Genomic DNA, 25,762 nt, shown 5'->3' with positions numbered 1-25,762 from the left:
CTCCTTCCGCGAACCAATAGAAAACAAGATCCTGGCAGTGTCCCGCCCTGGGCCGAGCGCCACGGACCAATGGAAACAGAGGTTGAGCGGTGGCGCGGCTGGCGGTAGGTGGAGTAACTCCAGGACCTGGACGGGAGCCTGGCGGGGTCAACCTCGACTAGCGGCTAGTGCATGGCTGTGTGGGTTTTGGGGGGCCGCCTTGGCCTTCGGGGGTGCTTCGCGGCCGGCAGGCTACTTTGTCCCCGTTTCCAGAGCCGCGGTTCCCCGGGCGTAGAAGACGGGGACAGGTAAGTGCCTGGCTGGGAAGGTAACTGACACCTAGAACTGTCGTCGCCATAGTTACGTCACACTGCTGTGATGTCCTGCCAGGTGCGTCCTCTGTCTTGACGTCACCATGGCGATGTAGGCGCCGTGGGAGCCAGAGAACAAGGTTTCTTTGCACCAGAAAACTCCGAACGAAGCTCAGGGCAGGGCATACCCCTTGTGGGCCGAGAGGCCGGCCCGCCTGGCTTCACGGTCAGGAGGGGCCTCCATTCAGTTTTGCACCGCTCCCCAAAGCAATTTATACTTTCAGACACAGAGACACGCTACGTGATCGAAACATGGCTGTCATCGTAGACCTCGAAACCTGCACCCCCTTCCCGGGCCTCAGAACCTGTAGAGTGCCATGAATTAATAATGCAGCCAGATATTATTCCTAGATCCAGTATCTTAACCTTTGAAAAACCTTGTAATGCCATATTTTAATGTTGAAGTCTGTATTAAAGGTGTTATGTTGTTATTTGAAAATGCCCATTTTTAATCTTGTTTGGGCAATTCTTTATTTCTGAGGATCTTGAAGTTTCATAGAAAGGACGTGGCCCATGTTTCTTTCCCCCCAGGAGGCCCTGACTTGGTAGAGGGTAAGAGTTTGGGGTCTGGAGTAAGATGGTCTTGGGCATGAGTCCCAGCCCTCCCGGTATCTCCCTGGGTGACCTAGGAAGGTGGGTCTCGTCTTGTGAGCTATAGTTAACAGTAAAATGGTCATAGGTAGTGCCTACCTTTGGAGCTGTGGGAAGACTCCAGGGACAATTTCAGGATATAATGCTGGCAATCCCGTCAGCACAGTGCAGGGACTGTGGAAAAGTGGTTGATAAGTTATCTCTGAGTATTTATTGAACTTCTGCATTGAAAAATGCACTACATCAGCTACTCAAATTCTCTACCACTGCTGACATGGATGTGGGCAAGACACAGAACCTGCCCACAAAGGGCTTACGACTAAGAGGGGTATGGAGGGGAACGATGTCAATGAGAGCTAAGCATGAGGGGGGTGAGTGCTGCCTCGGAGGCCATGAGCAGCAAGCTGGGACCCACGGAGGGAGGTGCCCCACGGTGGAAGCCACCCCTCCACCACCACCTCTTGATGTCTGTTTTCTCATTAGGCCACAGCCTCCATCGAAGACACCCAAGATCCCCAAGATTTACACCAAAACAGGAGACAAAGGTAGGGTGGGACAGGTGAAAAATGCAGACACGCAGGCTCCATTTTAAAGTTCTCCAAATTCTTTGCAGCCATTAAAAAGTATGTGGCAGCCCTGGCTCAGTTATTACACATGAAATAGACAGTTTTCTAAAAAGTGCATATCAGGGAAAAAAATCTTATTTTTGGCAGCTGAACATTTTTCTTCACAGGGTTTTCTAGCACCTTCACTGGAGAAAGGAGACCCAAAGATGACCAGGTGTTCGAAGCCTTGGGAACTACAGATGAATTAAGTTCAGCCATTGGGTAAGGGAGAGGGACTCGGTCTGAAGGCGGAGTTTGAACTGGGCATCAGTAAAGGTAATTAACATGAAGCCTTGGCGACTGCTGGCTAGTCTCGGAGGTTGCCAAATTTGATGACCCTGCCTCCGCCTGGAAGCACAGGAGCATCTGGTCAGCACCATGGGCTGCCGGGCTGCAGCGCCTTCCCCCTGGCACTGCTGCTCCTGTGCTGGCATCTGTCCCACGCCATGGGAAGCTGCCCTGCCCACTGCCCCTGGCTCCCTCACTCTTCAGGTGAGTACATGTGTGCCGTTGAGGTGCGCGTGTTAAGTGAAAGAAGTGAGTTGAGCCCAGTATACAGTGCCTCAGATGTGGTCCCTTTTGTGAGTCTTGTTTTTTAAGTTATCACATACACAGCTAGAGTTTAGAAGGTGGATTCAGAGAGTTAGTCAGGATTAGCCAGGTCATGCTGTGATAACAAGCAATCCCCAAACCTCATGATTTACAACACCAAAGGTCTTTTTCGTGCTGTCACATCAAGCCCATCAACAGGTTGGGCGTGTTTCTGTTCCACAAGATGTCACTCTGGGACCTGGGCTGGTGGGACAGCAGTGTCCAGGACAACACCAGGCATTGTGGCAGAGGGAACAGTGATCATGCTAAAGCTCACACTGGCTCGGAAGTGACACATCACTTCTGCTCGCATTTCTCTGGCCAGAGCCAGTCACATGGACATGCCTGACTGCAGTGTGGTGGGAGGGACAGCATATATTTGATAAGAATTGTCCCGTCCAGCAAGCCCAGCCAGCTGTTGACAGTGTGAGGGGCACTCATCTCACGTGCTGGTTCAGAAGCTCTGTGGGTGAAGGTCGTGGGGATCAGACAGGCCTGGCTTCAAATTCTCTACCACTGCTGACTGGCTGCGTTGCTTCAGGCACATCGTCTGGCCTCTCTGAGCCTCAACCTCCTGTTTTGTCAAATGGCCATAGTAATGGCATCCATCTCATTAGGTTCTAGTCGGGATTGAATAAGGTAAGTCCATGTCACCCTTAAGACAGTGCCTAGTGCAAGTAATAATAATGCCAGCAGTTATGATTATTAAAACTTACCTGTTTGTGGCTTCTATTTCTCAAGGATGGGCTGACCAGGTGAGACCTTCAGGGCAGCTAATGGGAGGTGTAGGTGGTCTTTCAGGAGCGTAGAGAAGGCAGACCCCTTGGTGTGGGGGCTGGTGGGAGGGCAGGCAGACACAAGATGATGTGGGCAGAGGGGAGGGAAGGCGAATTCTAGCATCAGTTACTTAGAATCAGCAAAGCGCAAGCCATCACTTCCAGTTGATGTGGGGCAGGGGACTGGCAAAGCCTCAATTGTGGAAGCTTCCTTTGTCAGATATTGATTGAGCATCTGTGTGCCAGGCACTGCTAAGCAGGGAGCCTCGGCCCTGCTTCGTGGAGCTCTCAGTCTGGTGGGGCAGGGGTGGGGCAAGACCGACATCAAAGGGGCAACCACAGTGGTGGGAGCTGGGATGGGGCAAGCACCGAGGAGGGGCCTACTACTGGCCAACATCATGAGAGCATCCTCAGAGAGCACCTGCCATGTGCCAGGCATGAGGCACACTGCTGTGAGGGACAGAATGTGTCCCAGCCCAGATAGCCCTTCCGTGCCCCCAGCGGGGAAGACCAACACTAGACTGCTAATTACATGTGTGTTCAGTTCTAATGGTAAGCCGGGCTAGGGAGAGGCCCTGGTGGTCCTGTTTGCCCTTCCAACGCCATTCTCTTTGCCTCTGTGCCCGGGCGAGGCTGACCTTTATCACCTGGTGGAGATTTCATGCTGATTGTCCTCTGGCTTCCAGGTGGGCCCGGCCAGTGGGAGCGCTGTGGGAGCTGTGACAGTGGGTGGAGAGGTGCGGGTGTTGTCGCCCTGCTCCCCAGCTGCAGGCGGCTCTGGTGGTAGCGAGCTCCTACCTACTCTCTCCCGCTGTGTGGCTCCTGGTGGCGGCTCCACCGAGGAGCGGCTCTCTCCAGGCTCCAGGGCACCTTGAACCCTCTCTGGTCCCTCCAGGCTTCGGCTTTTGCCAATCTTTGCCTTGTTAGCAGTTTCCATAACTCTGCCCCTGCTCTGTTAGCCCCCCCTTTGCACAGCTTTTCTCTGGGAACCCTTCGCAAGCACCCTGTCCCTGCCAGGATCTGACGGCACAGAAGTGGAGTGCAGAGTCCCAGGGAGGCCAGTGCCTTCCTTCCTTCACCTTCCTTCCCCCACTCCCTCCTTCCCAGGAAACTCCTATTCGGCCTTTAAAGTCCCACCTGTAGCATAGCTTCCTCCAGAAAGCCCCCCCCCCCGAGCCCTAGCCAAGGCCAGGTTTTCCAGGAATCAAGCCCTTTCCTTCAGAGCACTGACCTCAGTTTGCAACTTCACCTTTAGTCATGTGATAGTCAGTTCAGGTCTTCCCCTCCTGCTGCATAGAGCTCACCACGGAATCGCCTGGACCTGGCCAGAGTAGGCACTGAACAGAAATGGGTGACTGAATCAGTCATGAGTGTAAGAAAAGGCATTTTGAGAAACAAATTCCCTTAACCAAGTGGAAGGTTATGTTCTTACTAGTGACCCGGTGCACAAAATTCATGCACATTAAAAGGGCATGAATTAGAGGAAATAATTTAATATTGCTATTTGCCCTTTCTCTATAATAGAAGTGTCAGAGATGAAAGAAAATTAGTAAAATGTATATGAAAACCTTCCTCCTGTCAGTCTGGGGCTCACCACGGGACCCAGAGTCAATTCCCCTCCCACACACATGCACCTCAAAATCGCATGAGACCCAGACCCGGCCACCCACCCTCCCCCATTGGGCTAGATCCAGACCTGGCCAGTCCCACCCTTGTCAAGCCCTGCTGGGCAGGGGGCGTAGCTTCAGATTCCCTGGCCCAACGCCAGGACGGGAGCAGGGGTGGCCTGAGGTCCCCCAGCCCAGACTGGGGCGGGGGGCATGCCTTGAGGTCCTCCGTCAAGCCCCACCAGATGCGGGACATGGCCTGAGATCCCCTGTCAAGCCCCACCAGGCGTGTGGGGGGGTGCAGCCTCAGGTCCCCCATCAAGCCCCGCTGGGTGGGGGGCATGGCCTGAGGTCTCCTGTCAAGCCCAGCCAGGCAGGGGGGCGCAGGCTCAGGTCCCCTGGCCTGGTGCTGGGGCGGGGGATGCGGCCTGAAGTCCCCTGTCAAGCCCCACCAAGTGGGGGGTGCAGCCTGAGGTCCCCCAGCCTGGCACTGGGGCGGGGGGAGCAGCCTGAGGCCCCCTAGCCCAGCACCAGGACAGGATGCGCACCTTGAGGTCCCCTGTCAAGCCCTGCTGGGTGGGGGGCACGGCCTGAGGTCCCCTGTCAAGCCCTGCTGGTGAAGGGCACAGCCTGAGGTCCCCTGTCAAGCCCTGCTGGGTGGGGGGCACGGCCTGAGGTCCCCTGTCAAGCCCTGCTGGTGGAGGGCACAGCCTGAGGTCCCCTGTCAAGCCCCACCTCATGGGGGGCGTGGCCTGAGGTCCCCTGGCCTGGTGCCTAGCCCAGCACCAGGACAGGAAGAGCACCTTGAGGTCCCCTGTCAAGCCCTGCTGGGTGGGGGGGCGTGGCATCAGGTCCCCTGGCCTGGCACTGGGGTGGGGGGTGCGGCCTGAGGTCCCCCAGCCTGATGCCAGGGTGGGGGTGCAGCCTGAGGTCCCCTGTCAAGCCCCATGGGGGCGGGTGGAGCCTCAGGTCCCTGCTGGTTGTTCGTTAAGGCTCCTTATGGGAGCTTGGCCTCAGCTGTGGGTTCAGCCATCTTTGTGACGGAGTGATGGTCAATTAGCATATTCCCTCTTTATTAGGTAGGATTGTTAGCAAGAAATAGCACCGAGGCTATTATAGCCAAGTTAGCTACATGGCCCATCACCTGAGAATCATTGTCTTACAGCAAGGGCCTGGGATGTTATATTAGAGGCAGATTCTTTTTCCTTTTCCCTCATAGGTTTGCTATGGAATTAATTGCGGAAAAGGGCCACCCATTTGCTGAAGAGCTTGAGAAAGTGAGTAACATTTTTTGTTTAGCCCTGAGGCCTGGTGACCGTAACTGGATTTGGCATTTGATCATCGCTTCCTCTCTATGTCACCTGGGACTAGTCACTCTTCCTCTGAGCCTCAGTTTCTCCATCTGTAAAATGGGGACATACAGATAATACTCCCTCATAGACAAGTGGTGAGGATTGCTCCTAAAAAACGAAATGTAAAGGGTGGTCAGTGGTCTCTGCGCCCCAGGGGACATTTGACAATGTCTGGAGACATTCTTGGTGTCACAACTGGAGGTGGAGGTCCTGGCACCTAGTGGGTGGAGGCCAGGCAGGGATGCCGCATACATCCCGCAGTGCACCTGACAGCCTCCGAAATAAACCTCCAGGATCGGGGTGAGGAGATTCCTCTTGGCCGTCACTGGGCGCTCGACGCTCATTGTCTTCATAAGCCAGCTGTCCCCAAGGGAGCCAGGTCTCCTCTCCACAGGGCTGGTGTCCAGCATGCTGAAAGTTCAGACAGCTTCCTAATTAGCCTTTAAATGCCAACTAGTTAAAGTTCTGACAGTCCCCACCAGGCCAGCCCTGTATGCCTTGCTGTCAGGTGGCACCTGTGCACGGGGAAACCAGGAACCACATAGATCTTCACTTGCACCTTCTGCTGCTTCCCCAGATCCAGTGCTCTCTGCAGGATGTCGGATCCGCCCTGGCGACACCCCGCTCCTCCGCCCGGGAGGCTCACTTAAGTAATTTTCTCTCTGAGCCACCGTGTGTGTGTACTCAGAGGGCCCTGCAGGGGTTGGACCTGAGCGGGGACTCTCCTGGGTGTCACCTGGGACCCCATCAGCCTGGCCCCCAGACACTGAGAGGGTCATGGGAGGGTTTGGAAGGCACCGGGCAGAAGGGAACCAACCGGGGTGGTTTCCTCGGTGCTCGGGGCGATGGGCTTATGACCGTGTCCTACTCCTTGGCTCCTCAGGACGCACCACATTTGAGTCGGGGCGCATCCTGGAGCTGGAGCAGTGGATCGACAAGTACTCCAGCCAGCTCCCCCCTCTCACAGCTTTCATTCTGCCTGTAGGTACTGGGCAGCCGCCCCCTGGGGGGTTGCAGGCCACGTCCCCTCTTTAATATTTTACAGTGACAGAGCTGCCCTCCATGTCTCCTGCACCTCTGGAAGTGGTGCCCATGGGGTGTGCCCCGGCTGGGCCCTCTGCATGCAGAACACTGCGTGCTGGGGGCAGGGTCGCCCCCCCCGTGTGAGGAGCTCCCTGTCTGCACTGGGCACACCCGCCCACCCCCCTCCACCCAACGCCCGCTTTCTCCTTCCAGTCGGGAGGCAAGAGCAGCGCTGCACTGCACTTCTGCCGGGCCGTGTGCCGCCGGGCTGAGAGACGGTGAGGGCCCGGGGACAGGGAGCCGGAGGCAGGCAGGGGGTCACCTCCGTGTCATCCAGCCACCGCAGCAGACCTCCTGGTCTGCTCGTCGTTGGTGGTCAGCAGACAGTAGCCCACTGTCTAGAATGTCCACGTAGACCGGCCAGGACCCCAGGTCATGCTGCAGTGGCTGTGACTGATGGCTGGGGACGGAGCCCTGGGCCCTGCAGCGTGCTGACCCTGTAATATTGATCCCGTGTGATGCTGTGACTCCTCCCTTTACAGCGTGGCACCTCTTGTCCAGATGGGTGAGACGGATGCAAACGTGGGCAAGTTCTTAAACAGGTACTGACAGGGAATTTGGAGATGTCCCTCTGAAAAGCGAGGCACGATGGGAAGTAACAACAATGGAAGGGGCCTCACTCATTCACTTCACGTTCACTGAGGACGTGCTGTGCGCCAGGCACTGTGCTGGGCACAGGGATGCAGCAGAGAGCAAGGCGGTACCATCCCTGTCCCCAGTGAGGGAGGGTCTTGTGGGGAGAAGCTGCAAAGAAAACCATCAGCACAGATGGACAGTGCTGTAGCAGGGCCTGCTCTGAGGCTGGGTAACCAGGAAGACCTGACAGGGTCATGGTGGGGCCCAGGCAGGAGAGAGACCTCCTAGCCAGTCTTCCCCTGGCGAGGCCCCTGGGCAGTGTGAGCTGAGGACACGGCCAGGCAAAGTGAGCTCAGGACCGTCCCGGCTTCGGGCCCCAGCACAGGGCCGGATCGCTGGCTGGGCCAGAGGGTCCCGGCAGCCCCGCACTCAGCCTTGCAGCAGGGCCACAGCTGGCCCAGGCCTTCTGCACGGGGTTCTGCTCCAGCATTGGCTCGGGCCGTTCTAGTGTGGGCAAGGCCAGGTCCAGGGCAGGCCAAGAGCTGGGGGCCCCGGGAGCCGTCCTGAGTGTCCAGGAGGTGGCCTTAGCCAGGATCTGGAGTGGCCCCTTATTGTGGCCCACTCCTCCCACAGGGATATGGCCCAGGCTTTGATGGGTTCTGACCAACTCCTTCCTCCTTTGAGGGGAGAGGAATGTTGCATTCATGGTCACAGCAGTGATTCCTTGGGGGCGCTCTTGTCACTGGAAAGGGACCAGGAATGAGGGGGGTCTGCCCTGGCACGGCCTGGAAGTGTGGGTTCTTGACTTCGTGTAGGTCCTCAGACCAGCAGTGTCTGCGTCACCTGGCGTGGGTTAGACCTGCAGAACCCCAGGCCTGGCCCAGCTCCCTCAAATGAGAATCTGCAGGTTGCCCGGATCCCCAAGGACTCGTGTGCATGTTAGTTTGAGAGGCACTAGTCCTGGTCACTGGAAGGTGCAGAGAGCGGTTGAGAGTGGCCCAGCGTCACCAGCCTCCGAGGTGGTCCTGTAGGAACCACCCAGCCCTGGCGCAGAGTCGGGCGCGTGCTCTCACGGACGCTGGCTCCCAGTGCCATCCGTCAGGCCCAGGTTGGCCGCTGCTCTTCGTGTCTCCCCTCCACCCCCCTCTCCCGTGCTGCTGGGGCACGTGACCGATTTCCTTCTTGAAGGCTAATATGGGAAGGACCAGTTAGCATCCACTGCCCGTTTCAGATCATTCCGTCTGCTTCTCTCTGCCCCTCCAGACTCAGCGACTATCTCTTCACGCTGGCCAGGTACGCAGCCATGAAGGAGGGGAATCAAGAGAAAATATACAGGAAAAATGACACGTCGGACTGAACCCGAGGCGCTTGGGAATAATGGGAAGGGGCAGCCTTGTAGAGGCCCCCGTGTGGCCCAGCAGGGAGAGGAGTTGGCCCTTTGTCCTGACTCCTGAAGGACTCACCCAGGCTGGACGCAGGTCTTTTGTCCACACTCAGCTGCCTCCACACCCCGCCACTTCCCTCAGGGGCAGCGGCTGCCGGAGCATTCTGCCCGCCAGGCTCTCCTTGGTCTTCCCGGGAGTGGGCTCATCTGCAGAAAGGAAGGCGACGTGATTGCTGTAATGAGGAGGACGCACAGAAAAAGAATAAAAGTGGGAAAGGCTTGAACTGAGTGTGTGTGTGAGAGAGAAGGAGGGGGAGAGAGCGCGCCAGAGAGCCCTTCCAGCACCAGCTCTGCGCGTTCAAGGACCGGGCGTGGCACAGAGGCCCTTGGGAATGCCACTGTGACTTACCTGTGCCCAGGGGTTTAGGGTCACGTGTAAAGGGGAGGCAGACGGTGTAGAAGCGGAGTCGCCTGGGAGCCACCCAGCGCCGCCTAAATTGGGGGGAGGACAGCTGCAGATGGACAGGTGAGGCCTGGGAAACACTCAGCTTGGGCCCACGTATGCATGGCGGGGTGCATCCTGCAGAAGGCTCTCTCAAAGGGGACCCTTCCCCCATCCAGGAATGAAGACTGGCGAGAGAAACGCCACCCCTTAAAGGAAGGGATGTCCTGCCAGGCAGATGGTGTCAAGGGCTGAGGGGGAACATTCTCAGCTCGAGACAGGAAGCTCTTCCGTTTCCAGTGAGGCCGACACAGATGGGATGGAGCCCTGATGTGGCGCTTGGCTGGCGTGTGCTCAGATCCAGGCCGTGGCTGTGCTTTATCTCACCTGTCACCACCGCTCCCTCCCGCCATGAAACAAGGCCGCCAGTGCCAGCTGTGTCCTTGGGAAGGAAGGGGATATTGATGGAGGGCGAGGAGGCAGCCTGGGACCCTGAAGACTCCACGCTGCCAACTGCAGGAAATGACTCGAGAAGGGCAGGCACGGCTGATGTGCCTGTGCATTCCATCCGGCAATCACTCGGCTGAGCGCCTGCTTAGCCCGAGGCACCAGGAGGCTCGAGGCTGGGAGGCTGGTCAACGCCAGCATGTCCACCAGCGTCGAAACCATCTTTGCTTTCCTTCTCGCCACCTCGCTGGGAATTTTGCTGGAGGAACAGGCACATGTCCCTCCTGAGTCCTTTGTTCCCAGCAGCTTCAGGGGTCTCGTAAGGCCGGGCAGAGCTGCTGAGGTGCCAGTGGCCGAGAGTGACTGAGCCGCCCGGTTCCTCCCGGCCCCGGCGAGCCGAGGCTGGTGCGCAGGTGCTCAGTGTTGGTGAACAGCTGGAGCAGTGGAAGCAGCAGCCTTTCCGGAGCCGGTGCCGAGTGCCCCGCAGAGCTGCACTCGGAGGGCTTTGCTCCAAGAGCTGCAGCAGCCGGCTCCTCAGTCTCCCGGAAGGAGCAGGCCACGTAGTAAAACAGTCCCCGCCGAGCTCCCAGCCGCGGTGAAACAGCCACAAAGGGCGAGAAGCTCTTTGAGCAAATGCAGCCTCCGAAGGTGAAGCTCTTCGGAACAAGGCATGTGCCTGTCACCAAACCCCGTCCCCAGCCCTTGTTGGGAGGGACTGTCACAGGTCAGATGTTAACCCAGGTTCCCAGGCCCCCTCAGCAGCTGCCCCCCACCCCAAAAACATTCCCTGAGGGACAGCCCAGGCGCAGGGCAGACTTGGCATCTTGAGGGTGTGCCCTGTGCCACCAACCTGGGAAAACAGGAATCTGCTTTCCTCTTCCGCAGCGCCCGACCAAGTCATCCTGGCGCCGGGGCAAGAGGCAGACTGCACCCCATGCCCGCTTGTCAAGGTAGCCCCCTTGTCCTGAACCCAGCAGACACGGTGGCAGACTCCGCAGATAGAACCCATGGCCCTCCCTCTGAGGCCCGCGTCACCTGCCTGCACCCCGTCGGCCTCACCATGACTGCCCAGTGCCCAGCCAGGCAGGTGGGAAGGGAATGCAGGCTTTTACTTAAGCTGGTACCTTGTTGATCAGAGGTTTTTGTTTTTGCTTAATTGTGATTTTTAAAAAGACTGAAAAAAATAAACAAAATAAATAAAAAGACCGTTGGAAAATATTACCTCGATGATAGCGTTTGGGGCACTCCCATACATTCTGCACCCAGGAAAGTGCCTGGCCTGCTCACCTAGCTCAGGTCCAGCTCTCGGGGTGCCAGAGATGAGCTGGTGGTTGGGCATCCCATCGGGGCGAACCCGCCGTATTGATGGCGCCGGCCAGCTTCCTGCCCGGCCCCGAGCTCCACAGACTTCATCCCCTTCACGGCCCACAGCAACCCCGACAGAGCACTGTCATGTGCTCTTGCTTTGCAGGTGAGGAAACTGAGGCTCACAGGAACCCACTTGTCTCAAGGACCAAAATGTGGGCCCAGGATGTGGCCTTGTGACTCCCAGCCCAGTGCTCCTGTCCGCCCCAGCCGCCGCTTGACAGTCATTTTAATCACGGCCAGGGCAGTGAGAACAGTGTCAGGCACTAATAGATTCTGCTGTCTCATTTCTCAACCTACTTCCCCTTCACTGATACTTCATGGCTATTGTTAATGTGCATTTTTCACCGAGTAACTCCCAGCCCGAACTTGTAACACATCCCAATGACAAACGTCCCCGTTCTGAGTCCCCCTCAGCAGCAATGTCACCCTCGCCTCCTCCCCAGCACCTTCCTCCAACAGCCCATGCAGGAGTGTGGTTGCTAGGTCCCGGTTTTCACTACTGAGCCTTTAAGAATCCAGACACATTTCAAGTTTAATTGCATGAAATTCTTTGTGTAATAAATTCTGCATGGATGCTCCATAAGTCAGTGCCTGGGGGTTTGTGGCCACCCCTCCCTTCAGACCCGGCCCGGGAATTTCACCGGCAATACGGGACCCAGGCGGGTCTGATCTTCCTCATCGAGGGGACCACATTCACCTTTGCAGACCAGCTGGGGTGCAGCTTTCATCCACCTCGGCCTGTTGCTTTCTTCTCTGGGAGCCCCTCACGGAAGACAGTGCTTGAGCCCAGGCAGAGGCAGGGAATGGGCAGGTTGGGGACACCCAGGAACTTTGGGGGTGTCCTGACACGGCACGGGATCTCATCATGCTACTCAGAATGATGCACAATTTAAATGGATGAATTATACCTGGAATTTTCCATTTACTATTTTTGGACCATGGGTAACCGAAACCATGGAAAGCAAAACCGCGGATACGGGGGTCTGCTGTAATGTCTACCTGACAGGACCACTGGGAGAGCTTAATGAGGTGACACCTGAAAGGACTGAGCACCCCCGGCATATGTGAGCTGCCATTATTATTATCATCAGTACTATTGGAATTCAAGTTCTGGCCTGCCACTTCTTTACTGAGTCACCTTGAGTAAACCGTTGAACCACTCTGAGCCCAAGCCTCCCCTTTTGTAACGGGATGATTCCGGCTTCCAAGCGTTCAGGGAGTAAGTCCGCAGGCCTGGCACATGTAGCAGCTAAAAAAAAGTAGCTATTAATGTTGAATCCCATTTTATCCTTTCCAAAGCACTTGCTAACAGCTCAGGCGCAGCGAAGCCCAGAGGACCGCTGAGCAGCGTCCCTGGTGTGGTTAGACTTGCTGAGGGCAGGGTGACAGGTGGCCTCCAGGGGGTCTGGTCCCGTCAGACAGGGGACTGGCTCTAGAAACACCAGGCCAAAGTGAAAGGGAGAGGGGATGGTCACAGAGCAATGACAGCCGAAAGGGATTTCAGAGATCATTTTACAGGTGAGGGAACTGAGGCCGAGAGAGGAGAACTGAGTAAGTGAATATTAATAATGGCCACAATTTGACCACTGCTTGTGTCCAGACATGTTCCTAAGCAGCTTACATGCAATAGTAGTTCATTTTACTCTTTCACGACCCCGTAAAGGCGGTACTATTGTTATCATCCCTAACTTACAGATGAGGAGACTGAGGCCCAGAGAAGCTAAATGCCTTTCTCAAGGTCACACATCGCTAGGAGGTGGAGCTAGGTTTTAAATCGGGCTCTGCACCTCCCAACCCCATCACTAGCATTTACTCAACACTTAGCTATACACTCAGCTGCATCCCAGTGCTGGGTTTTTATGTCTCCTTAGTTCTCAGAACCCTGTGCAGTATGTGTGGCTATTCTCCCCATTTCACAGGTGAAGAAACTGAGGTTCGGAGGGGTGAAGCCACTTGCTCAGAATCACGCGGTGCCCTCTGGGATGGTGACGATGACGATGCTTATAACAATGTCTATAACAAACAGCCGTCATTTATTGGACTCTATGTGCAGAGCTCTTTACACTATCACCATGGCAGCACGAGGGCAGCCTCCATGTGCACTTAGCATTGACCCCAGAGCAGCCCCCGCCGGTGGGTATTAGAATCTTTGTTTCAGATACAGAAACGGATGTTCAGGGAGACGGCACCTTGGCCAGTGTCACACAGCAGGTAAGAGGCCAAACTAGGATTTGAACTTGGATCTGTCTGCCTCCAGCACGCTCATCTCTCCACAGTGACGCCGACTGCTCGAGGTCTCCCCGTGGGCAGCAGCAGAGCCAGGACAAGGACCCCAGTCCTCAGGTGGGGGGCATCTTGGGACAGTGGTGATGAGGATGTGACAGACAATTAGGTGGGGCAAGGGAGGAGAAGAGAGTATCATGAACTACAAGCAGCCTCTCGGAGGAAGGGGGAGAAGCAGGCACCAGTTGAGGGGACACAGGGGTGCAGGCAGCCTGGGAAACTGATTAAATGGCAGAAAGGCATCCAGCGGACCCAGGACCTGGGAGTGGCTGGGGGCCCCCCTCCCCACACCGGATGCTCCCGAGGCCCGAATCCTCGGCGAGCAGGTGCCTTTACTTACAATCACCTTGGAAGGGTCGAGTAGACATCTGAGACATATGTTGCTGAGGGTCGTCTATTCTTGTTTATAAAATTTATGGCTTCACCTCGATTACACACTGTCAAATCGGGAAGGATGGGCCCCAGAGTCTCTTGCCGCATGACTGCCTCAGACGTGCGTACATCTGTTAACTCTGTAGGAGCTGTAGAGGGAAATGAGGCTGATGATAACTCACAAGCTCGCTGTCCCGCACAGGTGTGGGCGCCAGGCCTCGAGAACAGATGCCTACGTGGGGAGGTTAGGGTCCGGCCGAGGCCGCGCCAGGCAGCATCGGTGTCCTGCCCCCGCCTGCCAACGCCTGCCTTCGGCCGGGGATGGGGAGAGGAGGGCTTGATTCTGATGGCCCCGGGTCCTGCCGCAGGACCAGGCCGCTAGAGGGAGTGCCCAGCCCGCGGCTGTCCGCTGTGGGGGACTGGACCCAGGTACGACTTTCAGGAGGGCAACGTGGCAATGCCCACGGAAGTCCCAGAAACGTGCACCCAGGGCCCACATTCCACGCTGAGAATGTCTCGGAGGAAATAGGTCGGGGAGCCATTAGGATTTTTTTTTTTCAGTTCAGTGCTGCTCATTGCAGTGAACATTGGGAAGCTAACGCCCACAATAGGGAGCTAATTGTTCAGTATTTGAAATATCTAACAATAAGGGATTATACGAAATGTCATAAAGCTATTAAATGATGGTGCATACAGATTCATTCCTATGGAAAATGGTTCACAATATACGAAGTGAAAAAATAAACATCAAGTTATAAAATGGTACACACTGGATCCAAATCCTACAAAAAAAAAAGTACGGGCATATGTGCACCACAGAAATATGCAGCAGCTGTTCTGTGTGTTAATAATGTCTCTGAGTCATGGGATTCGGGGGTGTTTTAGCTTTCATTTTTGTTTGGACTTCCCTTTTATTTTAACAACAAGTTTGGGCTGGATTGACAAAGGCTCACTTACGTAATAAACACGCATGACACAGAAAAGGACCCGACGGGCTGGCAGTGCCCTCGGCGTCCCCGGGGCTGTCTCTTCCTTCAACTGTGTTTGGACAGACCAGACCCAGGGACACCCCTTCTTCCAGCTCTGACCACCCTCCAACCTCTTTCCGTCATCTCCTTCGGAACCACCTCCGCCATCTTCAGCTCCGAGACCAGCCAACACTGTTTTGTTGTTTTTTTACCTTAATTCCTTATTGGGGAACAACAGGAGCCCCCAGACTCCTCAGAACTATTCCTCCAGGTGGAGGCCCCATCCACCACCTGGCCAGCCTCCGCTGCGGCCTCCCGCACCTGCCTCATTCTGGGCTTCTACCTCGGCCGCAGCCATGTGGCTCCTCCCCAAGATGAGTGGGGCGACACTCAGGACGCCAGGGGAGCCGCCTGGCCTCGGAGAGGAACCTGAACAGGTCCACGCAGGCTCTCGGCTCTGTGACTTCCTGCAGACCCGCCTCCGGGGTGAGGAGGTGCAGCTCATCAAGATGGGCCGCACCTGGCTCACTGCAGGCCAGGGGCCTTTGTGCCTAAAGGGGCCCGGCCGCGTGGCTCAGTGGCTGAGCTTCCACCATGAACCAGGAGGTCAAGGTTCGATTCCCAGTTGCGGCATATGCCACGGCTCTCATCACTGATGTCTCCCTCTCCCTCTCCCTCTCCCTCTCCCTCTCCCTCTCCCTCTCCCTCTCCCTCTCCCTCTCCCTCTCCCTCTCCCTCTCCCTCTCCCTCTCCCTCTCCCTCTCCCTCTCCCTCTCCCTCTCCCTCTCCCTCTCCCTCCCTGTCTGAAATAAATAAAGATATATTTGTAAGAAATGCTACAGGGCCTCATTAGCAAAGTGGGTGCAGTGTTGTCTGCTTCCAGCGGCCGTGGGAGGGGCGATGGGGCGGGAGGAGCAGCGTGCACAGCAGGCTCTGTACCAGCGCAGACCAGCCTGGGGCTTTGCTCAAGTTTGGCCTCTTTGCTAGAAGGCCCTCCCAGCGCTCTCCTGCTGCCAGGACCGGAGGCTCTGGAATGGACAGGGTGCGACTCTGCCCTCCGTGTGCTGACTCTGGACCTTGGACAAGGGCTTACCGTCTGGACTGTAGCTTTCCCAGCTGTGAAGCGGGTTCCCTAACTGTCACCAGGCCCGGGGTAAGCGGTCAGTATGTGATTGAGCATCTCGTTGATTAGTTCTCCCCCCTCCCCCCCGGCCCCCGCACACAGAGAGCTCTCCGAGGGGCAGGCGGTTTGCACCTTCTTCCCGCCGGCACCGCTCCCAGGGGGGCCGGAGCAGAGGCAGGGCCTGCACGTTTACTTGCTGGGTGGATGGATGCGAGCCTCACCGCCCTGGCAGTCTGGCTTCCTGGGCCAGCTCCTGGCTGGGACACCTGCCCGCTGCCAGGCACATTGGGCACCATCTGTGACGGCGACAAAGCCATCGGGCTGCGGCGGATCCACAGGGCCCCTCACAGGTGATGGTCCCCTCCCTGGACAGGGTCCCTGGGAGGGCCATAGCAGGTCGGGGAGCTAGTGGCAGTCCCTGGGGGAAGGATGGTCCAGGGCTGGGCCTACCTATGCTCCAGGCCGGACTGGCTGTTGGGAACAGACCACCCTGCACCAGTCCCCGCAGCATTGGTAAGGACTTGCCAAGGACCCAGGGCACTTGTCTCTCTGAGCCCTGGCGAAACCGAGGTGACAATCGCAGAACAGCACGGTCCCGGCTGTAGAGCTAAAAGGGAGCGTAGGACTGGGGGTGGGGGGACGGGTACCTGAGCCAAAGGTGACCTGCTCTGCTTCTCATCCTCCCATCCTGTGAAGCTCCCAGGGGGAGGGAGGCTGCAGGAGTTTCCGCATCAGTAAGATCACCCCAGTGATAACGGCACCTGGCCCATCGCCCAGCAGCTCCGGGCCGAGGGGGACGCGGGCTGCGGGTCAGACAGGCGAGGTACCACGCCCAGCCCGGCCCTCACTGGCTGCCAGAGCTTCGGCACCCCTCCCAGCCTCACTCTCATCCGAGCAGTGGGCACGAGTCACTCCTTAAAGCACCTCCATGGTGATGGGACAAGGAGTACCTGGGGGTCAGAGAAGTGGGGTCCCATCGGTTTAGGGAGAAAGGGGCAGAAAGGCTGTGCTCTTTCACTTCCCCCTGGAGGTGGGAAGGGAGGCATTCGAGGCAGAGGAAGCAGCCAGATCCCAGGTTGTGGAGGTGGAGAGGGTGAGAACTAGAACACATCTGCCACACATCTGCTACCGAAATGGTAAAGGCAGTAGCGCCGTGCCCTGGGCCTGTGCTCAGCCCTCGCACAGTGGTCGCATTTAAGCCACCGGGGACCCTGGGTGCTGTGGGGGGGTGGTAGCTGATTCATCCTGCAGAGGAGGACACAGAGGCTCAGAGAGGTGGATTCGCTGGCACCAGAGACCCGCGCTGGGATTAGGCCCTGGGTCTGTGTGACTCCCTCTCTGACTTTCTAGCTTTGTTGCCATGGGGAGGGTGTGTGCTTTGTGGCCATGGGGAGGGTGTGTGCTTTGTGGCCATGGGGAGGGTGTGTGCTTTGTGGCCATGGGGAAGGTGTGTGCTTTGTGGCCATGGGGAGGGTGTGTGCTTTGTGGCCATGGGGAGGGTGTGTGCTTTGTGGCCATGGGGAGGGTGTGTGCTTTGTTGCCGTGGGGAGGGTGTGTGCTTTGTTGCCATGGGGAGGGTGTGTGCTTTGTGGCCATGGGGAAGGTGTGTGCTTTGTTGCCATGGGGAGGGTGTGTGCTTTGTTGCCATGGGGAGGGTGTGTGCTTTGTTGCCATGGGGAGGGTGTGTGCTTTGTTGCCATGGGGAAGGTGTGTGCTTTGTTGCCATGGGGAAGGTGTGTGCTTTGTTGCCATGGGGAGGGTGTGTGCTTTGTGGCCATGGGGAAGGTGTGTGCTTTGTTGCCATGGGGAGGGTGTGTGCTGGGTGTCTCATTGGTGGGGAGGGCTAGCAATCAGTTGGGTACCAATACAGATCAAGGGGGAGGCTGCGGGAGAGGGGCCTCCAGGGGAGGTGGGGGCAAAGAGAGACAGCAGCTGACATGATGCCCGTCCTCTGCACAGGACTGCCCGCTCCGGGCACCTGCACCGACACCGGGCTGCGAGCGTGGCTCCAGCTGCTATACCGGGCCTGCCAGGCTTTGCCACGCCTCTCCTGAGGCTCTTGCTGCAACAGGCCCGAGTAGGCTCCGGCTCCGATCCTCAGGCCCCCAGGCCAGGAGAGGCGGCGAGGACGTGCGGAGGAGGGGTCGAGCCACCCAAGCCGGAGTTGGAAAATCGGGCGGTTCAAGGTGGTTTTCTGCCAAGTGTGGAGCCGGGTTTGTTGGCCAGGATGAGACCAGGCTGTGTCCTGCACGTCCGATCCTCACTCAGGGGAGGAGCCGAGTGTGTCCAGACGAAGCTGCAGAATTTCACTTCCCACACGTGTGCAGTGTCTGGGTTCTTTCCCACGAGCATCTCGCTCTGCACAGGACTGTGCCAGACCTGCATGCGGGGTGGCTCCTCGGGAAGTGGGAAGGGGGAGAGGGCCAGGGTATGGGGGGCACAGGAGGTGACGTTCGCCTTAATGGCCCATGGTCCGCCGCTATGAACTCTGGGCAGGGGAGGCTCAGCAGCCTGTAATCCTGGGGTCCCCCCTGCTCCCACCCAGCCGCCCGCCCTGAGCTGCCAGGTGGGAAAGGGCTCCTCTTTTGCAGATAAAGCCACCAGGGGCTGAGGCACACCTTTCATACAGCCTTTGATCACGTTTTAATCCGCAAGTTATCTGTGAACACAAAAGAACCTTTTTCTTTCATTGTTTATTTATTTACCTGTGTATTTTTTAAAACCCACAAGACGTGGGGCAGAAGAGATGACTGTTCACGCCTGTGAGCCCCAGCCGTGTCTGCAGCCCCTGCCGGCCTGAGGCAGGCGCTCACTGCTCCCCGTCTCCCCTCCACCCAGCCCAGGCGCGCCCCGAAAGTCCTCATCACAGCCGACATTTGCGTGGCACCTTTGTATTTAGTTTTTAAATGTTCCCATCGATGGCCTCACTGCCCTTTTGTAAGGTGGCCAGGGAACGTGGCTGTTAGGAGAGTTAAGAAATGCGAGGTTGCACGGACCCACGTGGATATGATGCGACACGTCAGGTCGCGGCTGTGACAATCGACTCTGAAATACGAAGTGTGTTCGCTGTTATCCTGCGGACCACGCCAACGCCCCTTCTGCCGGACGATGTACAGGGAGTGAGAGAGCGAGCCACCAGCAGCTCCAGCCTCGTGGACGGTGTCTGCTTTCCAAGGAGCCACAAGGTAAAGGAAGAGCCTCAGTCCCTTTGTCCACGGTTTACTTGAGAAAGGAAGGGAAACTCGGGAGTTTCACCCTGACCAGTTTTGTTTTCAGGTACCTCCTCAGGGTAAGTCATATGTGGGTCCTGGATTAATCAGAATTTATTTTTATCTCCTAACCTCCTAGTTGAAGCTCAGAGCACTGTTCTTTGCCCGCTGGGTGAGGTTGCCATAGCAACCCCTTCTGGGGCAGCTCCTCTCTTCCTAATGTGACTGCAAACGGGGACTGACGGGGGCCGGCCCTCCCGCAGAGAGGAGAGGACTCGGCGCGGCCCACCCCCTCTCCTCCGAGGGTCCCTGGGCCCTGCGGTGGGCAGTGCCTCCCCAGCAGCTCGGGCCACGCTCCCTCAAGGGAATGTCCTGGCCGCTGCACCCTGACCTTGCTCAGCCTCCTGGGAGGACGGCGGCCGGGGTAGAATCGGGAGCAGGCACACCGAGCTGGCAGTTCTTCCCAAGCCCGTGTTCAGAGGCGTCCCAGCGGGCGATGAAGATGAGGCTGGAGGGGGATTCACTCTCCCGAAGCAGCAAATCCTACGGGGGCTTTTCAGTGTCTCACCAGCTCCCTGCTGAGCAGGGTCTTCCACAAGAACTCCAAGGAGGTTAAATGTCTGCTTTCGTTCACCCCTCCCTCTCCATGTAAACGTCACAGGTACGGATGCTGTGTTAATTGCTAAACAGGGTATTCGTTTATAAAAATGCTAATACATTAGGGGCAGTTTTACCACCAGGCGTTAAGAAAAAAGCAAGAAACATTTACCGGATCAAAGCTGCATGCCAGGTCCCTGATGACACGTTTATTTGCTCCAGGAAAGAAGGCTCATCTGAAGCAGCAGCTGCAGCAGAACTCTCCACTGATTAAGTTTCCAATGGTCCGCGATCATCCCTGCAGGCCCACCTGTCCTCTAAGCAGGTTAAAAAGTCAATCATCTAACTGTTGGAGCCACTCCCAGTCATTCAAGCTGAAACATCAAATACACACTCTCCGGTTAGTGCACCACGTCAATAAACTCACCCGATCCCGCCAGTCTCATATGTACTCATCAGGTTTGGGTTTTGTGTTTCCTTTTCAATAAAAATTGTCAAAATCTTGTGACTTTGAGGTATTGGGTCACACCCCTGGTGCCTGCCAGAATGTGTGTTTAAATTTCTAAACACAGAGATCAGCAGCGTGAGCGGGGCTAGAGCGAGTCTTCGGGGGTCGGGTCTCCCCTGGAGGAGTAGCTTCCTTAGCACGGTGAGCCCGTTTCTCCGACGGGGGAGGGAAGGCTGCTTCTGAGCTTTCTTCCCTCTCATCAGAACCCGCCCACCTGCTCCCTCACCTGACTCGCAGCATCCCTGGTCTTCCCTACCAAGGCCCTGACTTTATCACAAGGGCTCTGCCAAGCTGTGACTTCAACTTGTTTTGTAATTAGCCTTTGAAGAATTGAATTTTACATGTGACTTTCAGAGACCTCAACCTTTAGGCTACAGGAGGCAAAGGTTATCTCAGGGAAGTTGCAGGAGCTCTCTGGTTTTTGTCTGTCCTGGAGCTGAAAATTTAAGGCCTGGTCTGATTTTCTTTTCCCAAGTTCTCCAGTGAACTCAGAGGAAACCAAACACCATTGCAGTCCTTTACTGACATTTACTAGGTGTACCAGTTAACAATGCGGATTTTTTTCAATAGATGGAGTGACACATATGTTGATATATATGCGATTTGATATGTATGCTATTTTGTTGTATTGACAGCCAGCTTCAAAACTTCATATGTCCAATTTGCTGAAGGTGCTAGCATCTTCGTCAACCGAGAACCGTGTTTCTCAGGATGTCCTGCTCCCTGTGGTCCTCACCAGAAGGAGAACCTGCGTGAGATTCGGAAGGTCAAAGCGAAGCAGCAGCCTTTACTCTCAGAAGTTTGTAACAGTCAGACAGACAGAGGTGTCTTGCGGGTTCCAGATTGTTCTTGCTCTTCTCAGCTCAGTGTCCAGCCTGCCGTCCAGACATCTGGCCCTGGTTCCCAGCCGCAGCCAAGCTGGCCATGCACCCGCCCAGGCAGTGCCAACTCATGGCAGCCGCTTCCCACAGGCCTCTCCACTGACTGTTGGTTATAAAATTCCATGGTTCTTTTTATTGTAAAGAATGTTTAGTATTAAGAGATTTTCTTGCCCTGGATGGTTTGGCTCAGTGGATAGAGTGTTGGGCCTGTGGAGCGAAGGGTCCCAGGTTCGATTCTGGTCAGCGCACATGCCCAAACTGTGGTCTCGATCCCCAGTAGGGGGTGTGCAGGAGGCTGCTGATTAATGATTCTCATCATTGATGTTTCTATCTCCCCCTCTCCCTTCCTCTCGGAAATCAATAAAAATATTTTTTTACATACTTTATTGAAGTGCTGTCCTAGAGCTTCCTTTCTGAGTTGACTTTAGTAAATCTTCCTGGAATTATGGAAGTTGGTCAATGAACTAAATTATCTGTCATTGTCCCTTCCTTCCCTCATTCTATAATTCTAAGTACACCCTGAAACTCTTTTATTGATATTAATATTATTTCCTAATACGTGCATACAGCGTGATTTTAGGTGATATCTGGACAGACAGAACAGGGCTGTAACAATCAGAGTGTATAAGGAATTGTGAAATTTGTCAGGTACTTTCAATGTTTTCATATTTGAGTCTTTAAATGATCCAGTGAAGGGAGCAGGGCAGAGGTCAGATCACCACGTGGGTAGATGTGGAAACATGGCTTTTAAACAACTTGCTGTTCCCAGAGACCTTTTAGCCCATCACTGCTGGTGTGACACAGTGGCTGGATCAGGTGCCTGCCCCCTGAGGGACAGAGGCTCCCCGCACCCGGGCGTCACTGCCAGGAAGTGGGATGAACTCACACACTGCGAGGTAGCACTGAAAAGAGAATGTGCTGTGGTTGAAAAAAAGAGAAAGGCCTGGGTTGATAGCTTTGTGGCGATGGGCAAGCTTCTTAATTTCTCTGAGCTTCACTTTTAAAAACTGGAATGATTTTTACAAGTTTGTAAAGATTACATTCTGAAATGACATAGTTACATTAGCACAATGCCAGGCATATGGCAGGCGCGTCACCCTCTCTGGCACTGATGTCTCTGTTCGTTATCACCCTTCGCCTGAATCTCAAGTCTTTTCCTCGGAGTTAACTTTTAAGTCTTTGCTTATATGACCTTCCCTGAGCACCTACTCACCCTAAAGTCTCCTCTCATCACTTTCCTACCCCTTTTATTCCACTATCAAATGTTTTGAAAGTATAATCAAACCAATCACATCCACTGGTTTTGCACCAACACTTCTTAACTTTTTCCATTATGGAATGCCCCATCTCTTCCCTCTACTGAAACTCCTCTGACGGTCAGTAATGATTCCCTGGTCACCAAGTCTCCTAGCCAACTGTTATCCCCATGCACGCTGCTTCAGCGCTTGCTGGCCTGGGATGTCCCACACAAATAAATAAATAAAACCATGTTGGATAGTAAGAGAAGACATGAAGAACAAGAAACAGGGTAATGAGATAGAGAGTAGCTTCAGGTGGGGAAAGTGGGCGGGAAACTATTAGAGCGAGAACCGGGGAGTGCCACTCTAAGAAGGCTTTTGAGGCAAGCCCGAGATGCAGGAACCAGCCAGAGGACGGAGAGCATTCTGGGCAGGTGCTTTCTATAATGGGGAAGAAACAGTAAGTTTGAGGTGCATTTTAAAAATAAGCACAACTGGACCATTCTGGACAAGACGAAATGGTAGACCTGAGTGTGAAGAGAGAGCCCAGGCTCAGGGCAGGCCTTGCTAGGCTATGGTGAGGAGTCCAGGTCTTATTTAAGTGCAATGAGATGCCATTGAAGGGCTTTAAGTGAGAAATACACATGGTTTTATGGAACACAGACAGCACTGGCTACTGCTTGAGACAAAAATGAAAATGATGGTTTCACCCATCAACAGTGAGGGGCAGATGAACCTGAAACTGGAAAAAGTGAAAAAAAGAACCCCAGCAAGGACTGAGGCCAAAACGGCAGAAATAAGGAAGGAATAACAAAGAATTTAAATGAGTTTAAACTCTCAGACCAAGGCCACATGTATTTCAAGGAACTTAAGGTATTTGCAAAAGTGACTGAGAGTCACTGCCAAAACTCAAGAGGAATGTCAGAAACAGAGAAGACCAAATGATCCTGTTTTCAAAGAAGAGCGATAATTGCATTGTTCCTAAAACCTCATGTAAAGTCCTCAAAGTGGGGTTGGTCCATATTTATAGAAGACCATGGTCATCATTAGGAACAAGCACAGAAAGAAGTGAGGATAAATCATGTAAAACTAAGCCAGCTGTCATGGTGGTAGTGATGGCGGTGGTGGTGGTGGTTTACTAGTATAGAATTCCCAGACTGACAATCTCTCTGTGCCACTCTGTGTATTTGGGCAAGCCTTTCAATTACAGAATCTCAAAGATGATTGGAACTTTATCAATAATCTATTTCAAATTTATAACCCAGAGAAGGTTTTTTGATTTCCACAATATCCCAGTGATTGTTTGGGAAACAGCTGCTAGAACGTAACAACAGGAAATTCACTTCATTTTGGAAATGGTTGGAATACATTGCTGAAAATCTGTTTACATGTAAATGCAAACTATTAACCCCACTTCTTTTCTCTGGGTTATGATAAGACTAATTCTCTCACATATACTCCTTGTTGGACATTTTCCGAACGTGTCAAACTAGGTAGACATGCTTGGGTTTTTATTTGCGATTGGGCAACCGTTACCAAAGAAATCAGTTGCAGCTCATGGCCCAGCTGGAGTGAGGTCTCTAACATCAGGCCAACGAACTCTTCCTTTTTTCCTACCTATTTTTAAAAATCTATGTTTGGATCCGTGATGGTCAAATCTAGAGATGAAACAAAGCTAATGAATAGATTTAATCTAGATTCAATGAAAGTATTAACAGGATGTGATAATTGGTTGAAACTAATAAATTTTAACAGCAGCGAGTACAGAATTTTATATTAATTTTTCCAAAATTCCCTGTGTAGGTACAAAATGACTCTGCAACAGGTTGAGTGAAAAATACTTAGGGGGCCCTAGCCAGTTTGGCTCAGTGGATAGAGCGTCGGCCTGTGGACTGAGGGGTCCCAGGTTCGATTCTGGTCAAGGGCACATGCCGGAGTTGCAGGCTCCATCCCCAGTGGGGGCGTGCAGGAGGCAGCCAATCAATGATTCCCTCTCATCATTGATGTTTCTATCTCTCGCTCCCTCTCCCTTCCTCTCTGAAATCAATAAAAATATTTAAAAAATACTTAGCGGCTTTAATTGACAATAATCTCCTTATGAGTGTAAACACACTAGACGAGACATACCTTCTGAAGCAAATGTGCCATAACTCGCTTGGGTTTATGCTGGTCACCACACAGACAGCGGTCAGCTCCTGTCCTAGATGTCGCGTTGAGAATTATGCTGACAAACGGAAAATCTCCGGGAAAATGGTCCGGGCGGGTAAGGGTGCGAAACCACTAGGAAGTGCCTGGGAAGAAACTTACAAAGTTCAGCCCCAAACAGAAAAGCGGGTGGGGTGTGGGGAAGTTTAGCTCTTTTAAGGAAAACAGATTGAGGGCCACTTAATAGATTTGTGGAGAGACGAGTGTACAGAATTTAACTGAATATAAAGAAGAACTTCCTTAAACAACAAAGGGACTGACTTAAAAGCAGAAAGCGCCCTTGGCTGAGCAAGGTCCAGCTTGTTCATTAGGAATGTTTGGGGCGGGGGGGTCCCTGAATTGGAAAAAAATGGCTGAATTAAATCAACTTGAACGTCTCATCCAAGTCTAGCACATTGCGCTTTAAGGGCTGATCTTGAAAACAACACAGCCATGGCCTGCTGGCTCCGCCCGGCACGCGGATTCTATCTTGGGCTCATGCTGCCGGCCCGGACAGGTCAGGCGGGAGTTCCTGCCCAGGCTCGCTTACCGGCAGCTGTTGCTCGCCGCTCTTTTTTTGGACCGTCAGCGGTAAGCTTCCGCGTTTGGACAGGGAGCAGGAGGGGAGGAGAAGGGAGAGGTTCTTGAATTAACCTTCGACTTCAGTTCCAGGCATTCCTAACCTGCTGCGTCACCTTGGGTTTATAACTGAAGGGGAGGCTCAGGTTTTCCTTCCACAGGAAGAGGCGCCGAGACAGCTGCGAGGACAAGGGCGTGGCTCACAGTTGGAAGAAGCCAAACCACAATCTATCCACTTTTTAAACTGAATGGATGGATGGATGGATGGATGGATGGATGGATGGATGGATGAATGAATGAATGAATGAAAAGTGACTAGGCACGGGGAGTTGCCCAGCCTCATAACCACTCTCACCGACACTGGACCGCCTCACCAGGTGCGGAGGGGACCGGGGACAGGTGGCTCGTCTCTTCCCTAAGCAGCATTACCTTGCTGCGCCCAGTGTGCCAGGACTTGTGAATCCGGCCGCTAGACAAAGGGTAGAAGGGAAGGACCAGAGCGGGTGGGTGGGGTCGGAGGGAGGAGCAGGGAGCCGTGTAAGGTGTACTGGCGGGTGACGTCATTGCCTGAGAGAGAGCTGGCCCTTCCCTTCCAGGCGCCGCAGACAGACGTCTGTGGGGGCAGGAGTGGGGTTGCTTGTAGGGTGA

The 25,762-nt window shown here is 54.7% G+C and overlaps 1 protein-coding gene across 2 annotated transcripts; it reads left to right on the top strand.

Annotated features, from left to right (window-relative positions):
• The first annotated feature begins 100 nt into the window (after positions 1-100).
• Positions 101-11,001, top strand: MMAB (metabolism of cobalamin associated B). Of its 2 annotated transcripts, XM_080650253.1 has the most exons (10): positions 101-287; positions 1,425-1,486; positions 1,675-1,768; positions 5,740-5,797; positions 6,450-6,522; positions 6,756-6,853; positions 7,109-7,173; positions 7,438-7,497; positions 8,795-8,824; positions 9,058-11,001. In XM_080650253.1, exons 1-10 carry the CDS (start codon positions 172-174, stop codon positions 9,143-9,145), a joined length of 744 nt encoding a protein of 247 aa, XP_080506379.1. In that variant the 5' UTR covers positions 101-171; the 3' UTR covers positions 9,146-11,001. The 2 variants fall into 2 exon arrangements, with proteins under 2 accessions (XP_080506379.1, XP_080506380.1); XM_080650254.1 differs by having other exon boundaries at positions 8,795-11,001.
• Positions 11,002-25,762: the final 14,761 nt, after the last annotated feature.

The sequence above is a fragment of the Plecotus auritus genome (genome assembly GCF_963455305.1).
Source record: "Plecotus auritus genome assembly, chromosome: 13".
Lineage (NCBI taxonomy): Eukaryota > Metazoa > Chordata > Mammalia > Chiroptera > Vespertilionidae > Plecotus > Plecotus auritus.
Note: the sequence above shows the minus strand (reverse complement) of the source record. Positions and strands in the feature narration are given on the sequence as shown.

Coding starts and splice junctions, on each gene's coding strand:
- MMAB (XM_080650253.1), top strand. CDS start 172: ATGGCTGTGTGGGTTTTGGGGGGCCGCCTTGGCCTTCGGGGGTGCTTC. Junction 5,798..6,449: donor TTGCTGAAGAGCTTGAGAAA/GTGAGTAACATT, acceptor CTGCTTCCCCAG/ATCCAGTGCTCTCTGCAGGA. Junction 6,523..6,755: donor CGCCCGGGAGGCTCACTTAA/GTAATTTTCTCT, acceptor TTGGCTCCTCAG/GACGCACCACATTTGAGTCG.